Raw genomic sequence first — 22,002 nt, 5'->3', positions numbered from 1 at the left:
CGCAAAATCCCACAGAAAGGATATGTCCACTACTCAATCAGCTTAGGAGTTAATCTCTGGCTTCTCCCCACCGAAGCATTGCATCCTAACTCTCTAGGTCTCCAGTCACATAGCCAGTTAGTTCTTAAGTCATCCAGTCAGTCCCAGAAAGTTAGGACCCTGAGGAGAGACCATGCTGGTAGGCACTTGCCCTTCTCTATGGAGCTCTCTCTGTATACTCTGGGGCTATCAATGTGATACATGTGGCACATGCTTTGGCTAATGATTTGAAAACTTTAGGAAGCTACCCATAATGGGTTATGGAATCATTTCAATAACTCGACTGGCATTTCTAAAAAAATTAAATAAAATAGAAGAGAATACTGTATTAGTCAGAATAAGAATAGACTATATTGTGGTAACATTTCTCAAATCTCAGTGGCCCATCAAACAGTTTCATTTCTCTCTCACTTAAAGACTGCTAAAGATGTGGGTGCCCTCTAGGGAAAGGGCCCCCTACCCCCAGGCCACGGACCATACCGGTCTGTGCCTTTTTAGGAAACAGGCTGCACAGCAGGAGGGCAGGCAAGCAAGCAGCAGGCAGATGAGCAAAGCTTCATCTGTATTTGCAGCCACTTCGCAGTACTAGCATCAGCGCCTCAGCTCCAACTCAGATCATCAGGCATTAGATTCTCATAGGAGCACTGATCCCTGGTGCCAAAAAGATTGGGTACTGCTGCTCTAGGGCAACCATCTTCCATATGGCAACTTAGTGATCCAGGCAGCTTTGATCTGTGTCTTCACTATCTCAACCTGAAGCCTCCTTTGGGTCACTATAACAGGGAAAGAGTCAGCTGGAGGATTACATGTTGGCTTTCTTTGTTTCAGTATAGAAGTGGTGCTAATTACATATGACCACAGCACACTGGCTAGAATTAGTCATATAGCCCCACCTACTCTAAAGATACTGTTGCCTCTACTTCAGATACTTAAAAGAAGAGGAGAACTAGATATTGGTGCATACTATCAATGTCTACTATAAGCATAATAGAAGACAGATAGAAAGAAAAATGAATAGAATAGAATAGAATAGAATAGAATAGAATAGAATAGAATAGAATAGAATAGAATAGAAAATAAATAGGAATAGCTCTAAGTGCATCGCAGAAGTATTTTAGTTTTACATATGTATGATTGAGCAGATGTTAGGCACATACTGAGCAGCGATTGTGAAATGTATTTCCAGGTAGGAGTTAGAGGTGAAAAAACATTTGAAAGTGACTACACCTGAGGGAAAAATGTGCCTGGAAAGGAGAATGAGATTATTTATGATATGTGACCCTATAACAACAAAGAGCTCTCCTCTCATGTCTTCTCAAAGGAAATAGTCATAAGAGTAAAAGCAATATTATTGTCACCATTGTTATTATTGCACAGTTCAGCTCATAGATGTGGAACCTCCACATCCAGAGTCCTTCGGATGTCATTCTGCTCTGCACAATTTACACTAGTGTTTTTCAGGGGATTGTTAAAATGCAGATTACTAAGTCCCCACCCAAGAGGGTCAGGTTCAAGGGCCCAGAAATCTGAATTTTAACAAGCAAAACAGGGGACCACACTTGTAGAAACCCTGGGTTTAGACTTTCTTCCATATTAAGGTCCAAGGTTGTGGATCAGATGAACTCTCAGGTTTCCTCCAGCCTCCTGATTCCAGTATTTCCCCCTTTTATCTCATGTTTATCTGCTTATTCTGTGTCTACTTGCCCTACTTACTCTGGTTGCTTTGGTATCCGGCAACTGTCTTTTTTCCTTTAACCTTTCCAACAAACTCTACTGCCCTTTCTCTGTCCATGGATTGTTTGTCTGGAACTGAGGAGCCCAGTAGAATTATATTAACATTTGATAGGTGAATCCTATCGATATCACTGATAAAACTAACTCCCAATACAAATAGGATAGCAAATATACCAATTAATCAGCCTTTAGTCTGCCCTCATCTTTAATACTTAATCACTCCTGGTCAGAGTTTCCTAGCTCAGGACCTCAAGGGGAGCACAGATGGGTTTCAAGACATCTGGGAACTCTCTGATATGTCATATGAAATTGTATGCAAATGATGAACATACAGGCAGTTTTTAGAGATGCCATCCCAAGGTTAGAAATCATGGCTTCAGGTACCATCTGACTTACTTAGCTATAACATAAGAAGTCCATTTTGATCAATCTAAGCTACATTGCTTGCATCATGAAAAGTTCCCAGTTAGCTTAGGCAGTTCATACAGAGTGAAATTTAAAAATTTAACTAGACCACATCCCTATTCATTAGTAATATGTTAGACACTAATCACCAAAAATAGAAGATCAAATAAAACACAGTTCCTGGAGGATTCTGGGAAGATGGCAGTGGTATCAACTTCAGTCTTTCATTCTCTCTAAATCCCTACATAAAACTGTAGAACACTGAGATAAGAAAACCAAAAACCCACAGACGCGTTTACAACAAAACCAGGGGTACGTTTTCTCACAAAACTCCAAATTACAAGTGAGTAGAGATAAACTACCAATCAGGTAGTTTAGGAGGAAAAAGAAAACAATAGGATAGCATCTGAGGAACCCCAAAATAGGAAAACTCCTAAATAGCCAATAATATTTCCCAGAAAGTATAGTTGGGCCAATTTGATAATTATCTTTAAAACTAGAGTTGAGGCAGGGAGTGGGGGAATCACCTCCTCTAATAAGAGTAAGTGAAAGGCCACTGTAAGAAGGACTAAAGGGGCTAAAGCAGTTAAAAGACATTTTGAGAGCTCTCAAAATGGATCCACCAGGGCTCTGTTCCACATCAGGACCATACACTCAGGAGAAACTGCCTGGAGTAGAATTAAAATTGAGCTGGGTAGAGACAATAGTGATGAAATAAAGACTAGGTTCAGATCAGCAAGGGAGAGAAACAGGGCAGGAAAGCTTAGAATGCAACCCACCATGCTTTCCACAAAATAAAAACAACAGAAGAGGGAGCCCTGTGAAGTTGTAAAAGCTTTTGTGAACCTTGCCTTATTCCATAAATTCAGGAAAACTAATTTCACATAAAAAAGAGCAAAAAAGAATAGAAGTAAAATTCCATACAGAGTTATTATAAGAAAAAAAAGGAGATAAGGAGTAGCATAACATCCCTAGACAATGAAAGCATGCCAGAAAAACATGCCCATAAATAGATCTAAACTGTAACATACTATAATAGGACAAGTTTTAGAAAACATTAAGGAAATGATATAAGATGTGAAAGAACACAAACCAGAGTTAGAAAATAAAAACTCTGTAAATGATTTTAAATAAAGAAAAAAGTAATTTCAGAAATGAATAGAAAGTTAAAAGGAATACAAACCAAAAAAAGCGGAGGGGGTGGGGGGCGGTAATTCCTTAAGAGAAATAACAGGTAAAAAGAAGGAAAATATTTAATCAAAAAGAAATAAAGAAAAGATAAAAAGGATTTAAGAAAAAGTTACAAACATTGAAGATAGGCAAAGAATATTGAACATCCAGAAAATAGGGCCTCTAAAGAAGAAAAGCAAAGTAAAGAAATAGAACAAGTATTAATTCAAAAGGACTTTCCTGAAATACAACATATTTAACACATTTGGAAGTACACATTGAGAGAGCACACCATATACCTGAGAGTATCAACCTAGAACAACAAACATTAGAAAAATTTTAGTGAAATTAATGAATTTTAAAGAAAAATTCCTTTGGTCCTCTAGAAAACACCTTACAATTTATAAGGAAAAATTATTTATTATTTTATTTATTTATTTATTTATTTATTTATTTATTTATTTATTATTACTTTTCATCCCTTGGTGACCTGGATCCTAGCCTCACCTCTGTCAAACTTCCATTCAACAGAGACTACATGCCCTCCACGCCAGAGACACAATACTCAGAGTACTGGAGGTCCCTTACATGTGTCAGTATGTCAAATGCCTACGTTTTTGCACACAGTTCCCTCCATGGAATTGCCTTTCCTCCCCTTCTTCCTATTGTAAATGCCTAGACCAAAGGTAATTCATCTGGTTGCTTTTGAAGTGGTGGCTGGTGGTGTGGTACTGGCTGAAAAGAAAGTTTCTGTGGTAATAAAAGTACTTATATCGAGTGGTAATTTTTTGTTACATATTTTTTAATTTATTTTTAATTATAGTTGACATACAATAGTATATTAGTTTCAGGTGTACAACATAGCGATTCAGCAGTTATATCTTTATTATTCCTCTACCCCTCTTCCCTCTGGCAGCCATCAGCTTGTTCTCTGTATCTATGAGTTTGTTTCTGTTTTGTTTGTTCATTTGTGTTGATTTTTAGATTTCACATATAAGCGAAATAATACAGTATTTGTCTTTGTCTGCATGACTTATTGTACTTAATGTAATATTCTCTAGTTCCATCCATGTCGTTGCAAACTGGTTTTGCTGTTGTTGGTAGTGGTGGTGTTGACTTGTATGATTTTTTTACATATTTTGGATATTAGTCCCTTATCAGATATATGATGTACAAATATTTTCTCCCATTCAGCAGGTTGCCTTTCCATTTTGTTGATGGTTTTCCTTGCTGTATAGAAGATTTTTAGTACGATGTAGTCCCACTTATTTACTTTTGCTTTTGTTGCTCTTGTTTTTGATGTCAGATTCAAAAAATCATCACCAAGGAACTTACTGCCTATGTTTTCTTCTAGGAGCTGTTCTCTGGTTTCAGGTTTTACATTCAAGTCTTTAATCCATTTTGAGTTAATCTTTGTGTACGATATAAGATAGTGGTCAAGTTTCATTTTTTTGCATGTGGCTGTCCAGTTTTCCTCACACCATCTATTGAAGAGACTGCTCTTTCCCCCAAAATTGGCTCCTTTGTTATGAATTAATTGATCATATATGCAGGAGTTTGTTTCTGGGCTCTCTATTTTTGTCCATTGATCTATGTGTCTGTTTTTATGTCAATACCGTACTGTTTTAATTACTATAATTTTATAATATAGTTGCAATCAAGCAATATGATGCTCCAGCTGTGTTTCTTCTTTCTCAAGATTGTTCTGGCTATTCTAGGTTTTCTGTAGTTTCATAAAAATTTTAGGATTATTTGTTCTATTTCTTTAAAAATGCCATTGGAATTTTGATAGAGATTGCATTAAATCTGTAAATTGCTTTGGGTAGTATGAACATTTTACCAATATTGATTTTTCCAATCCTTTAGCACAGAATAGCTTTCCATTTATTTCTGCCTTTGTCAATTTCTTTCATTAACGTCTTATAGTTTTCAATATACAGGTCTTTCACCTTATTGGCTAAATTTAAACCTAAGTATTTTATTCTTTTCGATGCAATTGTAAATGAGATTGTTTTCTTAATTTCTCTTCCCAATGGTTTATTAGTTGTGTATAAAAATACAAGTAGATTTTTGTGTAATCATTTGTGTCCTGCAACTTTACTGAATTTATTTATTAATTCAAAAATTTTTGATGGAGTCTTTGGGGTTTCCTATATATAATATCATGTTATCTGCAAATAGAGAGTTTTACTTCTTTCTTTTTGATTTGGATGCCTTTTATTTCTTTTCCTTGCCTAATTACAGTAGCTAGGACTTCTAACACTAGTTCAAATAAAAGTGGTGAGAGCAGACATCCTTATCTTGTTCCTGATCTTAAAGTATGTGCTTTCGGCTTTTCACAATTGGATGTAATGTTAGTTTTGGGCTTGTCATATATGACCTTTATTATGTCGAGTTATGTTACCTCTATGCCCACTTTGTTGAGAGTTTTTGTCATAAATGGGTGTTAAATTTTGTCAAATGCTTTTTCTATTGAGATGATTATATGATTTTTATCCTTCATTTTGTTAATGTAATGTATCACATCGCCTGTTTGTGAATGTTCAATCATCCTTGCATTCCTGGAATAAATTCCAGTTGATCATAGTGTATGATTCTTTTAATGTATTTTTCAATTCTGTTTGCTAGTATTTTGTTGAGGATTTTTTCATCTATATTCATCAGGGATTTTGACCTATAATTATATTTTCTTGAGGCACCCTTGTCTGGTTTCGGTGTCAGGGTAAATCTGGCCTCATAAAATAAGTTGGGAAGAGTTCCCTCTTCTGCTATCTTTTGGAAGAGTATGGGAAGAATTGGTATTAATTATTCTTTGAATGTTTGGTAAAATTCACCAATGAAGCCACCTGGTTCTGGACTTTTGTTTTGGGGTGAGGTTTTTGATTACTGATTCAATCTTCTTACTAGTGATCAGTCTTTTCAGATTTTCTATCATGATTAAGTCTTGGTAGGTTGTATGTTTCTAGGAATTTATCCATTTCTTCTAGATTCTATAATTCATTGGCATATGATTTTTCACAGTAGTCTCTTATGACCCTTTGTATTGGTGTGGTATCAGTTGTAATATAGCCTCTTTCATTTCTGATTATATTTGAGTTCTCTCATTTTTTCTTGGTAAGCCTAGTTAAAGGCTTGTCAATTTTGTTTATCTTTTCAGTGAGTCAGCTCTTATTTTCATTGATCTTCTCTATTGTCATTTTAGTCTCTATTTCATTTATTTTTGCTCTAATCTTTTTTATTTCCTTCCTTCTACTAACTTTGGGCTTTGTTTGTTCTTTTTCTAGTTTCTTAAGATATAAAGTTAGGTTGCTTATTTAATATTTCTTGTTACTTGAGGTAGGCATTTATCACAATTAGCACTTCTCAGAAATGCTTTTGTTGTATCTCACAAATTTGGTATATTTCCATTTTCATTAACTCAGATATTTTTAATATATTGAAATTATATTTTCATTAGACTTTTCAGGAGCAACTCCTTATGTAAAAAGAAAATATAACATATTTAAGATAATCAAATAAAGAAAGTATAAGCCAAAAATTTTATTTCCAGAAAACTCTTTCAAAACATAAAAGGCATAAACTATTATCAATATTTAAGAACTAGAGGATGTTACCATGAGCCCTTCATGAGGAATCAATTAAAGAACAAGCTTCATACAAGCAAAATGACAAAGAAGATATTAGCATAGGCTTGAAGGTGAGCATTAAATATATAATTACCTGTAGAGGCAAAAATAAATAAGGGGGTAAGAGGGGAGGGTAAATATAGAATGTAATGGCTATATGTTCTGACAATGTAGGTATAGTACAACTTCATATAATTGTATTATAAGACTTTTTAAGTGGGAGGTGAGAATGGAGAAAGGATATGCAAAATGTTTTAATGTATTATGTAATTATTTTAAAAGTAGTATCAGTATTATTATTCTGAGAGTACTGTATATTTAACAGGATAAGAATGAGTAATTATGGAATAATTTAATCATATCACTCGCTATGTCCTTGAGAATCAGAAATTCTTTAATTTGAATTGGACATATCCATGGGAACTCATGAAATATATAACCAATGGCCTGATGAAGTTGGTTTGCACTAGCTAGTAAGAACAGATTGTGCATATCTCCACATTCTGTGACTTCATGTTGTTATATTGAAATCAGTCATGAAGGAGGTATTTACAACATGGAATTGGGAAATATTACCAATTTTTTTTTAAAGAGATAGTCAGTTGTTAACATTTATCACACCCCACTATATATGTAACTCTTGATTCCTTGGTTAGTCTGTTAAAATACCATTTCTCACTAAAGAAACCAGAGAATTTTGGATAAAGAGTTGTTTAAGGTCTGAAACAAAAAATGTACAATATGAGCCCAGAACAACTTGTCATGCAGAGGACAATGCAACTATCAAAGATACTAGCATCATGTCAATAGGACCTGGCAGCCAATCTGACAGGCTCACTCACTCTGAGCTCCAGAGCTAGGGCACTAGCTTGAAAGGTGCCAGAGACATATAGGGAAGTGCTAAATCGTCTGGCTTTAGGTCAAAGGTTGGAGGGGCAGCTTTCTCCCAAACAGAAGTACAAGCAGAAGTTATTGTTCCTTTGTTGAGCCCTCCCCTCACCCAGGCTGCACATGCAGGTGAGCACCTACTAACTAGCCTGTGAATCCCAGGCACACCAATACCTAGAGTGCCATTCTCTCATCTCTACCCTCGGTATCATTTCCCACCATTATATGAAAAATGATTGAGATACCAGTTTCTTCAGAAAGTATTGCTTAGAAAATAAATTTTTAAAATAAATTAAATGGCATTTAAATATCATGAAAGAGTTTAAAATCACTCCTACATGTTATTTCAGTTAATATTGAGGCTCAGAGGGGTAAATAACTAGATCACTGACGATTCAGTCAGTAAAGAGGCAGAGCTAGCAGTTATGCCCAGGCCTTCTAAGTCAAAAATCCCAGAGCATGTCCAGAGGGGGACAAATGGTACCCTATTTGGTCCAGGCCTCACATTCACAGAAAGCTGCAAATTTTGTTGTTAGGTATTAGCTCCAATAACGTTATACACAGAGTTTAAGAGATACTTCATCAGGATTAAAAATATATATATATCCATTACACAAGTCTAAATTTTGGGGGGTTTCTTTGTAGCATTATTTTGGCATTTTGATTTTTCAGTATACTAGAAAAGTTGCCCAGTCCTCTCTTAGCACCTTGGCAAATCTCCTCTTTTTGTTTTTTGTTTTTTTGTTTTGCTTCATGACATCTCTAAAAATGTTGCTTACTTCCTGTCACTTTTCCATCTGGATATAACAATGGCTGGATTTTCCTTGTTTTACACTCCAATTGTACATTTACCTTATTCTCCTCTCATCTCCCTAAAAAAAGCATTTTTTTTGCTGACCTATGCACACCATAAACCCTAATAAGACCAGGTGTCCTCACTTGCCCCTGTCTGTGAGGGTCTGCAGTTTGCCAACAGGCATGAGGTCTGTGAACTTTTCTCTCTAGAGAACCAAGTGGTCAGATGCATCATTCTGCCCTGAAAAATTAATTTCTGCCAGGGATGATGTGGGTGGATTCAAATAGCAAAGGGAGCCTTTGGATTATTTTAAATTATTCTATCTGCAGGCCTCAATTCTTTCATCCATAAAAGGAAGAAAATAACATTCTGTAATAAAAATTAATGGAAGATCATCAAGGGCTTTCCAGCATTGTAAATACAAAATGTGACAGAGAATGCCAGGCTCTGAACTTTAATACCTTCTCTAGTCCTTAACTGAGCACAACAGCTGCCTATCTGAAAGCAGTCAAGTTTTCCATTTGCAGTTTGAATTACAGACCCTCGTAAGCATCTTTTTTAGTCATTCTCCTTGCATCATAACTAGGCTGTGTTCATAAGCATGCTCTGCTTTGTCACCACTTTGGTGGCAAATGATTTGATGAAGCAACCAGATCCCCGACCCCCATGAGCTGCATCCTCCCTCTGTCCCCTCACACTCATAGATCACAGTAATGACAGAGTGGCATTGTCCAGCTATGGATGGACTCCAGCAGATCCATCTCCAAGATCTTCTTGCATCCTGAGTGCCTGGGGGTGACTAAGGATCTTCACAAGCCAACCATTGTTAACTGCTTTCCATCTTTTCCCTTTCCCTATTTATTAAAGCTTTTCAGGAAATTGGTGAAGTGAAATATTCTCCAGCAGAGGAAATAATACAAAGCTTAAAAGTTGTTTCTAATGGAATGGTGAGATGATTCAACTACTTTTCTTTGAGCAAAAATAATAATAATAAGGTAACCTGAGGCAGCCCCTGGGATTTCATTATTGCTAGATTGGAGAGAAGCATAATGGCTTTAGATGAACAGATTTTTCTTTTAATTTGTTATAGCACTTTGGGGTGAAGAGATGGGAAAGACAGGTGCTAGACAATAGAATAAACCTGGTACCAGCTTATTTACGTAATTTTGTATAGACATATGTTCATAAATGAAGTATGAAGTTACTATGTTGAATATTGAAAATAAGTATTTTGGAAAACAATCTATGTTCACTACTCAGCTGTAAAATGACTGAACAGTTTATAAAATACCCCTTGCTTCTTTGTGGAAATTACTGGTCTTTTAAGCTGTGTGTGCAGTTTTAAGAAAACACAATCTTTTAGGCTATTGTTTAAGATAATTCATAAGAATGCATTCCCTAGGTAGATGAGATCTTGGGTGGGAATGGGGAAGAGAAGAGAAACATTTTACACTTCTCACTGATGTTGGCTGGTCCATTAGCCATTTCTTCATGATCAAATGCTACTGGGAGGACTGGAGAAGTATGTGAAGCAAAGATTATAAACAGCAATTTTTGCAGGGCAAATTGCCTCCTAAATGAGGGAGTGGGGGATTTAAATGTGAACATAATGGTCTCTTTCGCTGCATGCAAAGGTTTGTACTGTGTGAGAAACTAAATCCTAACTCTCTTTTGGCAAGTATTCCTTAACAGGCCTCACAGATATCTGAAACCAATTTTAACCCACTCTGGTCCTCCGCTGACCACAACATTACCTGAATGGTGTGGTCCAATTTCCAGGCTGCTCACCAGTCCTCAGGCTTATGGGGTGAGTAAATGACCCAAGCTGGGAAAGGAGTGGTGAAAATTTATGAGCCCCGGAACCTCAAGGCTATTCCTTCCTGGCTTGAGAAGGAAACATTTTTAAAATTCATTGTACCACAAAGCTTTTCTCTTCTTTTTTCAGTTTTTGGTGATGTGGGTTCATTCTTCTTTTAAAAATGCAATTTTTATTGTTACCAATATTTTTAACCATAAAATGAATTTAGAAAATATAAAAGAAGTAACGTGTCATCACAAACTTCTGTATTTAGAGATTTCAAACTTTGAGCTTGTGCTTTATAGCTCAAGGCAGTGAAATAAAAAAAATTCTGAGAAGCAATTAGAATCATTAGCAGCAAATATGAGTGGCAGGGATTGCAAAAGAACAACTCTTGGCGTTTGGGACACCCTTCCAGGTTGTCCAGCCGGCCACCTTACATAAACAGAAAAAAAGCATCACTGACATGTTTATGGCACTACAGCCTGAGGCAGTGGTTCTCAAAGCCCGATTCTTGGACCAGCAGCCTGAGCATCACTTGGGAACTTGTTAGAAGTGCAAAGTATCAGGTCCCACTTCAGACACTCTGAGTTTGGGGCCCAGCATCTGTGTTCTAAGAAGCCCTCTGAGTGATTCCTGTACGGGCTAACATTGGAAACCACTGATCCGAGGTCACCTTGCCAGGGCTATTCTACGAGTAATTTTGCATGACCTTCCCAAAGCCAATGGAAGAAGGATTGAGATCCTAATTGTTTCCTTCAAGGGAACCTTTGTTTGAGGAAAATATTGACCAGAGCTAGTTAGTCTCTCCCATTATCCACTAGTTGCTTCCAACCATTTTTAGTCTTGTGACACTCATCCCAAGAAATATGTTGTGAGGACACACTTTTTATTTTTTTTAAATATAACAGAAACTATGTTTTGAGAATTTTATGATAGTCTAAAACCAGCATTACAGTGTTACAAAACCAATATTGAGAATCATTCTATACTCTGAGGTCACAGGATTCTGCTGTCTCCTGAATCCTCTCAACTCCATTAGATACCAATGCAAGAAACCTATTGAGTTCTATTTTAACGCCCTTAACTCAACGAAGTACTCAATTATAAAGCACTCTCTACTGACTCTTATCTTAGTTCCTAGAGACCTCTTATGGTTGTGTTATGGTGTCAACGCCAACTCAGAGAAATGCTTCCCATACCCATGGTGATAGAAAAGGCAGTATCTGCTATAGCAGAAACTTCAGCCAAGGCAAGACAGGGCAGTTTAAAAAAGGAAAATGAACACCCTATTTTTTTATACTGTAGAGCTGCTACTGTGTCCTACCTTCCTCATGAAGTGACTCAGCTATCTCCCTCTCTCCCCAAAATCCAGGAACAGCTAAAGGAGGATGATGTGGAATGCATTGTAAATCAAGATGAACTAGCCATGAATTACCAAGAGCAAGCCACCTCACCCTGCAGTCCTCCGGCAAGGCTGGGTCTGGACAAGAAAGCTTCACCCCAGACTCCAAACAAGGAAAACATTTACGAGGGGGACCTCGGCCTAGGAGGCTATGAACTCAAGCTTGAGCAAACTCTGGGTCAATCCCAGCTGAATTAATGGGCATGAACAGTACAGATGTAATCACAAGTAATGCAGGGCTCACTGAGGTATACAAGCCAAGATGACAAGGCAGTACAGAGGAGAGGTAGAAAATACATTAAGAACATAAATTGGAGAGATTAAAACCTTGTCATATGTAAGCTCTGGTGCCCAAAGAAATGAGAATTTATTATTATCCTTCTATATTATGCAGCTGAATTTAAGTTTTGATGGCAGCCATTTTTATTAATGAATTTGGCAGGGGTGGGAAAGGTGGAAATGGGAGGGAGTCACAAGATGAGCTGCTGTAGGAATGAAACACATGCCCCCATGTCTGTAGGTTGTGTCTTCTCTCTATGCAGCTTTTCAAGCCCTTCACTTAGATTTTGAGTTTTATTATCATCATCAGGCAGAATTTAAAAATAAGAAAAAGTTTCTGAGCATAAACATATTGATCCTAAGTTGAAGGAAAAGCCCAGCTATTTAGCAAGTGATAAGTTTTATATTTTTAGGACCTAGACTCCCATTTATACTCAATGATCCCAGGACTATTTGCAGAGCCTCGATAAATGCTCAATACCACTGCTGATGGCCTCCCAGAATTTATGTCACATGGTGACCACTGTTGTTATTGGTATCCTTTTCAAGCTGTTTCTGTTGAATGAAGGGGTTGGTTACAGTTGAGTGTACCCTGCACTAAATACAGTTCTTCTTTCCAACTTGGTAGAACCCCTTTCAAGGGAAAGCTGATTTCTTTTCCCCATACCATGTTTCACCTGAAAAATGAGCCTTCCTGTCCTTGCTTGCATTTGAATCACTTCTTGGGTCCCCTCTGTATGCTGGGTAATGAAATTTCACAGCACAGGTTGCTCTGTATATGGCAGGAGACAGTGAAGAAGCCTTGACCTGTCCTCTGATTTCGACACTCACAGCTGATTAGCAGCACAAGAGCAAGAGTGAGAGAAGCAGAGCTAATGACGTGGACTATACCGAGGAGTCAGGAGACAGCATCAGGACTCCCCCCATGAGACCTGGCTCATAATCCATGACAGAGTGACCAACACAATAGCTTTTAATCCAGCTACATGACCTGTGCCTTTAAGCTATAAAGATACCTCAATCCTAGTTTTTTCTTGAAATACAGATGTCAATATTAGACTCAAAAAAAGAAGTCTGAGTCTGCTTCAAGAAAGTAGGAAATGACATCTTCCTTAGGCCCAGAATTTGGAAGTAATATATGCTTTGCTGACCAGTTGTTAGGCCTTAAACATTAACCATGGTGGTGTCAGGCACACTGCTATATGCACATCAATTTTCTTGTTTTCCAAACAGTAGAATCCAGGGGCACAAACTGCTTTGTATTCAGCTAAGTATAATCTGGTCATTCCAGATAAATATGGCAAATGGTGCAGCATGAAGTTTTCTAATTTGACTTAATGCTAATAAAATTTTGTTATAAAATATGATTATATCCACCGATACTTTATTTAAGGCATTTTCTTTGTCTGTATTAATTGGCATTTCTAAGCCATTGTACTTAAAATGATAAGTGAAGCAGGCACTGAAAGATAACATAAGGGAGACACAAGGGTCCTCTGATACGAGGAAGAGCCCATAGAGACTGCCAGGCCACATCATCCTTCAGTGATGGCAGTGCAAAGAACAATGTTGACTGGGAGGATATGCCACAGAAGGGAAAGCCAAGTCAAGCAGCCTCTTCCTCTCACACTGCAGGCAACCAGAAGTCATGAGGAGCCTTGAAAATAAGGGAAGGAGATAATAGAGGAGAAAGAAAAGAAAGACAGAAGATAAAGATTCATCTTATTTCTGTCCTTATTATGTGAAAAGGAGAGAAGAGAGTTTGGTATTTTGTGTCTTTCCTTTTGTGTATGGAAAGACACACCAGGGAAAGAGAAGATCCCCTCAAAATAGACAAACATCAGTGGGGGCAGGAGTGGAGAAAAGGTAGAAAAATATGACATACCAGATGGAAATGAGAGGGGTAGGAAGGGGAAGGTACACAATCTAAATTCATCACTAACTCACTAAGAGGACATAGAAAAAAATAGCCTCCTGCTCCACAGGAAAAGACCTTTTTATGCTTAGGAAAAAAATCTCTCTCCAGCTAAACATCATGAACCATTACAAACAAGGAGAATGAAAGGCTGTGTAATCTGGGTTGGATCACCTATTCCTGCTGACTCCAGGTAGGTACCCTACTGTGAATTTGAGAAAATTGTGCCCTGCCCAATCTGTAAAATGTGTTTTAGTTTCAAGAGGTGATTATCAGTCTTCTTCTCTCCGAATCAGCCCAAGAACCAAACAGAGGCTAGTGTCCCAGTTAGTAATTCATGAAAACAAATTTTCTTTATGCTCCTCTTGTGAAGGATAATAATTTATGATCTTAAGAAATGCTGTGTGCTTGGATTAGCGGCATCAGAACTGTGAAATTCAAACCTATTATTTACTGCCATTTTCTAATGAATAATAAAGTCAAAGGAGCTTTATTCAAACCACCAACACTTCCACTCATTATTACAGCATCAAGCAGGACTCTAATAATTAATTTACTTATAGTTCTTTCTTATTATACTTCTTACCTTGTGTACATCACACACACATTCATTCATGTGTACATACACATGGTGTGCACACACAAAAACTCACACACATGCACAGAGTTCCATTGGCTGTCAGGGCCTCAGTTAGAGCTTCTATGATGTTTCTCCATTACTCAGAGAAATATCTGAGAAAGTCTAAAGACTGGTGGCAAGTGCCATTAGGGTCTTCATTCATGAAATTCTAGATATTTTTTGGATGCCAACTTAAGGATATATAACAAAACTGAAAATTCAAATACCCTTTAAACGACCGATTTCACATGTAGAACTTTTATTCTAGGTATTTGAGAATAATATACATACAAAACATATTTACTAAAACAACTGAATTTTCATCTTGGTTAAATAAGACTGCACAACCATCTCATGAAAAAGCATCATATGTACTGATATGAAGTAATCTCCAAGATGTGTTGTTAAATAAAAATAGCAAGATGCAGAACAGAGTGGATGATGTGCTGCCATTCTGGAAGGTTACAGGAGAAATCAGCAGTATAATTGCCTAAGAACTGAGGGGAGACTTAGCTTTTCATTTTTATACCTTTTGGGTTTAAATACTACATAGATGCATTACTTACTCAAAAACAAATTAAATAATAATAAAAATATTCCTATGAAATACTTCATTGAAGTACTGAAGCTACAATAGGAAATGGAGTAAAAACTGAGAATGCTGTTATTTTCACCCTGATCTCTGAGACTTTGAGGATGTAAAGATAGCATCAATAGCACCGATAGCTTCTGGGCTTATTCATTTTCATCATTCAACACACATTAAGGCAAACTATGTAAAAGATCTTTGACATTTAAAAACAAATATGACTCAATCTAACCAATCAAATATCTAGTAGAAGACAGCTAAAAAGCAATTGATTCCTTATAAATACCAAAATATATTACAAAGCTATAGTAACCAAAACAGTGTAGTATTGACTGAGAAATGAGCAAAGAGATCAAGAAAATATATCACAAAGTATAGAAATAAACTCATGAATATATCTAGAAATTTAGTTCATAAAAATTTTTATTTCTATTCTCGAGGTGGATGGATTATTATTTAATAAGTAGTGTGCACCAATTGTCTTTCTTTTTTATTATTTTATTTTCTAATTTACAGTTGATATACAGTATTATCTTAGTTTCAGGTGTGCAAAATAGTGATTACACATTTATATAACTTACAAAGTGATCATCGCAATAAGCCTAGTTCCCATCTGACACCAGACATAGTTATTATAATATTATTGACTAAATTCTCTAAGCTGTACTTTACATCCCTGTGACTATTTTCTTTTTTTGCCTTCAATTTTTTCCCATCTTTATGGAAATATAATAGACAATTAGTTGCTTGTAATTACATTGTACAATTCAATAAGTTTTTTGTTGTTGTTTTTTCAATTATAGTTGGCTACAATAATATACCAGCTTCGGTTGTATAGCATAGTGATCAGAGATCCACATAACTCACAAAGAAATTACCCCACTAAATCTAGTAAACCTCTTGCCCCTTACATCTTTATTACATTATTAACCATCTTCCCCATGCAACATTCTACATGTCCATGTCTATTCTGCAACTATCTCTTAATCCCTTTGCCTTTTTTTTCAACCCCCAATCCCCTTCCCATCTAGTAGTCCTCAAAATAGTCTCGATATCTATGAATTTAGTTTCACTTTTGTTATGGTTGTTGGTGTTGATTTTGTTCTTTAGATTCCACATGTACATGAAATCATGTGATATTTGTCTTTCTCTAACCAACCCATTTCATACAGTGCAATACTCTCTAGGTCCATCAAGGCAATATCTTTTTCCATCCCCTTCCTTTTAGTCTGTGTGTGTCTTTTAATCTGAAGTAAGTCTCTTGGAAGCAGAATATGTAGGGGTCTTGTTTTCTTATCCATTCAGCTGCTCTGTCTTTTGGTTGGAGCCCTTAATTCTTTTCCATTTGAGGTACTTGTTGATAGGAATATAGTTATTACCATTCTTTATTCCTGTTTTTGATACATGTTTTTTCTTCTTAAATAAGTCCCTCCAACATTTCCCATAATATTGGCTTGATGTTGATAAATTCCCTTAGCTTATTTTTGTCTGGGAAGCTCTTTATCTGTCCTTCAACTCTAAATGATAGCTTTGCTGGATAAAGTAGTCTTGGTTGTAGATCCTGGGTTTTCATCACATTAAATATTTTTTTGCCAAGCCCTTCTGTTCTGCATGATTTCTTTTGAGAAATCAGCCAGCAGTCTTATGGGTGCTCCCTTGTATGTAACTAACTGTTTTTCTCTTGCTGCTTTTAAGAATCTCTCTTTGTATTTAACCTTTGCCATTTTAATTATGTTGTGTCTTGGTGTGTGCCTCTTTGGGTTCCTGGTTTTTGAGCCTCTCTGAGGTTCCTGGGGTTTTATGTCTATTTCCTTCACCAGGTTAAGGAAGTTTACTATCATTATTTCTTCAAATAGCTCTTCAACATCTTGTTTATTTTGCGATACCCCTATGACACAGATATTTTTACATTTAATAGTGTCCCATAGGCTTCTTAAATTATTATTATAGTCTTGGCTTCTTTTTTCTTGGCATTCTGATTGGATGTCCTTGGCTTTCCCATCCTCTATATAGGTCATTTGATCTTCTTCTTTATTCATTCTGTTTATTCCATTTAATATACTTTTCACTTCAGATAATGTGTTCTTTGTTTCTGACTTGTTCCCTTTTATAATTTCCATTTCCATTTTTATGGGTTTTTTTAATCTCTTTAAGTTCTCACTGAACTCATTTATACTCCTCTAAGTTCACAGAGCATCTTTATAATCAGTGTTTTGAACCCTGCATCTGTTAGATTGTTTGACTCCATTATTTCTGGATCTCTGTTCTGTTCTCTCATATGGTTTCTGCTCCTTTGTCTTCCTGTCTGAGCTGCCTTTCTCTGTCTGTTTCTATGTACTAAGAAAAGCTCTTAAGTTTCCTGGTCTTATTAGCGTGGCTTTGTTAAGTAGGTGTCCAGTGGCACAGTCCTGAGAGGTGTTCAGTTGCAGGCCAAGTTTAGCTCCAGCCTGTGCACCTCTAGGGCCATCTATTAAGATGCAGCAAGCAATCCACAGATGCTGTGTTTATAGTTGCCTCAAAAGGCAACATCAGAAACCATAGTCAGCTGCCACCAGTGTGAATCTACATGCTGCTCAGCAAGGGGCACCTGACTCACCGAGGATACACCTGGCTTGGGTGGGATTGCGAATTGGGGGAGGTGGAGTTTCATGAAATCCTTTGGCAGAGCAATATGTGTTATTCAGTTTGATGACGTCTCAGCTATGGCGGCACTGTATCCACACACTGGGACAGGAGAGGGCTCAAGAGAAGAACAATGGATACTGCCAGCACTTCCGTTCGGGAGAGATTTTAGCCTCTGGCCCTCACTCTGACAATTCAGTGTCCCCCTGTATATCCCTGGTGCCCCCTGTGCAGCCGACCCGACACTGGTGCTCAGATTGAGCAGGTCCGTCACCTCAAAAGTCCACTTGCAGACATGGACCCTTTAAGAGGCATCTGCTACTGCCGACTGCTGCTGCGGTAGTCTCTGTCCCACTCAGCTGCTCAGAAACAGGCAGTCTCTAGTCCTGGCCCCAACCTACCTTCTCCCATTGCAGGGTAATTTCTTATTTCTCTCCCTAGTTGTAGGGCTTGTTCATCTAGATCCCAGGTGACTTTCCTTGCTGTTTGCTATTGTTTCTGTCACAACTTTGATTTGGTTGTCAGAAGGATGAACAGATTCTCTATCATCTATCATTTTTTCTCTCTCCCCCTGTGACTGTTTTTATAACTAATAATTTGTACATCTTAATCCTTTCCTTTTTTACATCCAACCTTCCAACACCCCTCCCATCTTGTAACCATCAAAAAGTTCTCTGTATTTGTGAGTTTGTTTCTATTTTGTTTGTTTTTTTATTTTGTTTTTTAGATTCCACATGTAAGTGAAATTATATGATACTTGTCTTTTTTTGTCTGACTTATTTTACTTACCAAAATACATTCAAAATCCATCTATGTTGGCATGATTTCATTCTTTTTTTATGGCCAAGTTATATTACATTACATATGTGCCACATCTTTATCATTGCTTCTGTATTTTAGCTATTATAAATAATGCTGCATTGAACATAGTGTTGCATATGTCTTTTCAAATTAGTGTTTTAGATTTTTACAGTTAAATACCCAAGAGTGGAATTGCTGAGTCTTATGGTAGTTCTATTTTTAATTTATTTTTAAGGAACCTCCATACTGTTTTCCATACTGGCTGCACCAATTTACAATCCCACCAACAGTGCACAAGGGTTCCCTTTTTGCCACATATTCGCCAACACTTGTTGGTTGATTTGATGAGAGCCATTCTAACAAATGCAAGGTGGTTTTCATTTGCATTTCTCTGATGATTAGTGACATCGAGCATATTTTTATGTGTTTATTGGCCATTTGTATGTCTTTGGAGAAATGTCTATTCATGTCCTCTACTCTTTTTTTTATTTAGTTTGTCTTTTGAGTGTTAAGTTGTGTGTGTTTCTTATATATTTTAGATATTAACCCCTTATTGGATATATCATTGGTGAACATCTTCCCTATTCAGTAGGTTGTCTTTTCATTTTGTTGGTGATTTATTTCACTGTGAAAAAAATCTTTAGCTTGATATAGTCTCATTTGTTTATTTATTTATTTTTATGTTTGTTTCCCTTGCCCAATGATACATATCCAAAAAAATGTTACTAAAATCAATGTCAAAGAGTTTACTGCCTATGTTTTCTTCTAGGAGTTTTATGGCTTCGAATCTTATATTTAAGTCTTTAATCCATTTTAAATTTATTCTTGAATATATGTAAGAAAATCATCCAGTTTCATTCTTTTGCATGTGTTTCTCCAATGTTCCCAACACCATTTTTTGAAGAGACTCTTACCCCATTGTATATTCTTGCCTCCTTTGGCATAGATTAATTGGCAATATAGGCACGGGTTTATTTCTGGGCTCTCTATTCTGTTCCACTAGTCTATGTGTCTTTTTTTTATGCCAGTACCATACTGTTTTGATTACTATAGCCTTATGGTATAGTTTGATATCAGGTAGCTTGATACCTCCAACTTTGTCCTTTCTCAGGAATGCTTTGGCTATTTGGGGTCTTTTGTGGTTTCATATCAATTTTAAGATTATTTGTTCTAGTACTGTAAAATATGCCATTGGTTATTTTGGTAGGAATTTTATTGGATCTATAGATTGCTTAATGAGCATAGTATATGTTTCCATTTATTTGTATCTTCTATTTCTTTCTTCAATATCTTATAATTTTTTGCATACAGCTCTTGCACCTCTTTGGTTAAATTTATTTCTAGATATTTCTTTTTTTTTATGCAGTCGTAAATAGAATTGTTTTCTTAATTTCTCTTTCTGATAGTTTATTATTGGTATATAAAAATGCATACAATTTCTAAATATTAATTTTGTGTCCTGCTACTTTACTAAGTTCATATATCAAGTTTAATAATTTTTTGGTGGAATCTTTAGATTTCTCTACATTTAGTATCATGTCATCTGCAGATAATGACAGTTTTACTTTTTCCTTTCCCATTTGGATGCATTCTATTACTTTTTTTTATGGTGCTACGTTTGTCTAAATTTTTATTTTTTATTTTTATGGATTAATTCATATAATTTATTAATCATTCTTATAATGACAACTTTTTAAATTAAACTTATTGAGATAATATTGGTTAATAAAATATGTTTTAAGTGTACGATTCAATAATACATCATGTGTCTATTTCATTGTGTATTCACCACCCAAAGTTAAATTTCCTTCTGTCACCATATATTTGATTCCTTTATCCTTAACTACCACCCCTCACCTTTCCTTGTGGTAATCACTAAACTGTTGTTCATGTCCATGAGTCTCTCTCTGTTTGTCTTGTTTGTTGCTTTCAGCTTTATATCACACATAGAAGTGAAATCATATTGTTCTCAGCTTTTTCTGTCTGACTTATTTCACTTAGCATGATAACTCAAGATGCATCCATGTTGTCGCAAATGGCAGTGTTTCATCTTTTCTCATGGCTAATATTCCATTGTATATATGTACCACATCTCTTTTTATCCAACCATCATTTCAGTTGTTTCCAAGTCTTGGCCACCATGAATAATGCTGCATATATCTTTATGGATAAATGTTTTCAAACTTTTTAGGTAGATACTCAGAAGAAGGATTGCTGGGTCATATGGTAATTCTATTCTCAATTTTTCGAGGAACCTCCATGCTGTTTTCCATAGTGGCAGTATCAATTTACATTCCCACCAGCAGCATATGAGGGTTACTTTATCCCTACAACCTCTCCAACACTTGTTATTACTTGTCTTGTTGACAATAGCCATTCTTACAGATATGAGGTGGTATCTCATTGTGGTTTTGATTTGCATTTCTCTCATAGCTAGTGAAGTTAAGCATCTTTTCATATGTCTGTTGGCCATTTATATGTCTTCATGAGAGAAGTGTCTGTTCATGTCCTCTGCCCATTTTTTAACTGGATTGTTTGATTTTTTTTGTTGTTGTTGAATTGTATGAGTTCTTGTATACTTTGGATATTAGCCCCTTATTGGAGGCATTGTTTGCAAATATCTTCTCTCATTCAGATGGTTGCCTCTATGTTCTGTTGATGGTTTCTTTTGCTGTGCAGAAGCTTTTCAGTTTGATATAGTCCCATTCATTTAAATTTGCTTTTGCTTCCTTTGCCTTTAAGGTCAAATTCATAAAATCTTCTCTAAATCCAAGTTCCATGAATTTAGCATCTATGTTTTCTTCTCTGCAATTTATTGTTTCAGTTCCTATATTTATGTCTTTGATCTATTTCAAGTTAAAATTGGTGCATAGTGACAGATAGCAGTCTAATCATTCTATTTTTTTTTCTTGTCGGAATTCTGTGGCTAGGTCTTCCAATGCTATGTTCAATAAAAGTGCTGAAGTGGACATCCTTGTCTTGCTCCTGATAAGGAAAACGCTTTTAGCTTTTCACTGCTGAGTATGAAATTAGCTGTGGGTTTGTCATATATGGCCTTTATTATCTTGAAGTATGTTTCCTCTGTTCTCATAAATGGATGCTGAATTATGTCAAATGCTTTTTCTCCATCTGTTGATATGATGTGGCCTTATGATTTTTATCCTTCATTTTGTTTACATGTTGTGTCACATTAATTGATTTGCACATTGAAACAAACTTATATACCAGGAATAGATCAAATTTAATCATTGTGTATTGCTGAATTTGGTTAATTTTTTTTTTTTTGAGGATTTTGCATCTATGTTTATCAGGGATA

At 36.2% G+C, this 22,002-nt stretch overlaps 1 protein-coding gene across 2 annotated transcripts in view; it reads left to right on the top strand.

Annotated features, from left to right (window-relative positions):
• Positions 1-14,676, top strand: part of SLC9A9 (solute carrier family 9 member A9) — a 505,685-nt gene extending 491,009 nt beyond the window's left edge. Inside the window, exons 16-17 of one of the 2 annotated variants that reach the window (XM_039876498.1) lie at positions 10,360-10,465; positions 11,832-14,676. In XM_039876498.1, the coding sequence (XP_039732432.1) occupies positions 10,360-10,465; positions 11,832-12,059 (334 nt within the window). In that variant the 3' untranslated portion in view covers positions 12,060-14,676. The remainder of the gene's footprint in view (positions 1-10,359; positions 10,466-11,831) is intronic. The other variant, XM_039876497.1, reaches the window with a different exon arrangement.
• The last annotated feature ends 7,326 nt before the right edge of the window (positions 14,677-22,002 follow it).

The sequence above is a fragment of the Pteropus medius genome, unplaced genomic scaffold, assembly GCF_902729225.1.
Source record: "Pteropus medius unplaced genomic scaffold, Ma_sr-lr_union100, whole genome shotgun sequence".
In the NCBI taxonomy this organism is placed as follows: Eukaryota; Metazoa; Chordata; class Mammalia; order Chiroptera; family Pteropodidae; genus Pteropus; species Pteropus medius.
This window is presented reverse-complemented; position numbering and strand designations above follow the sequence as displayed.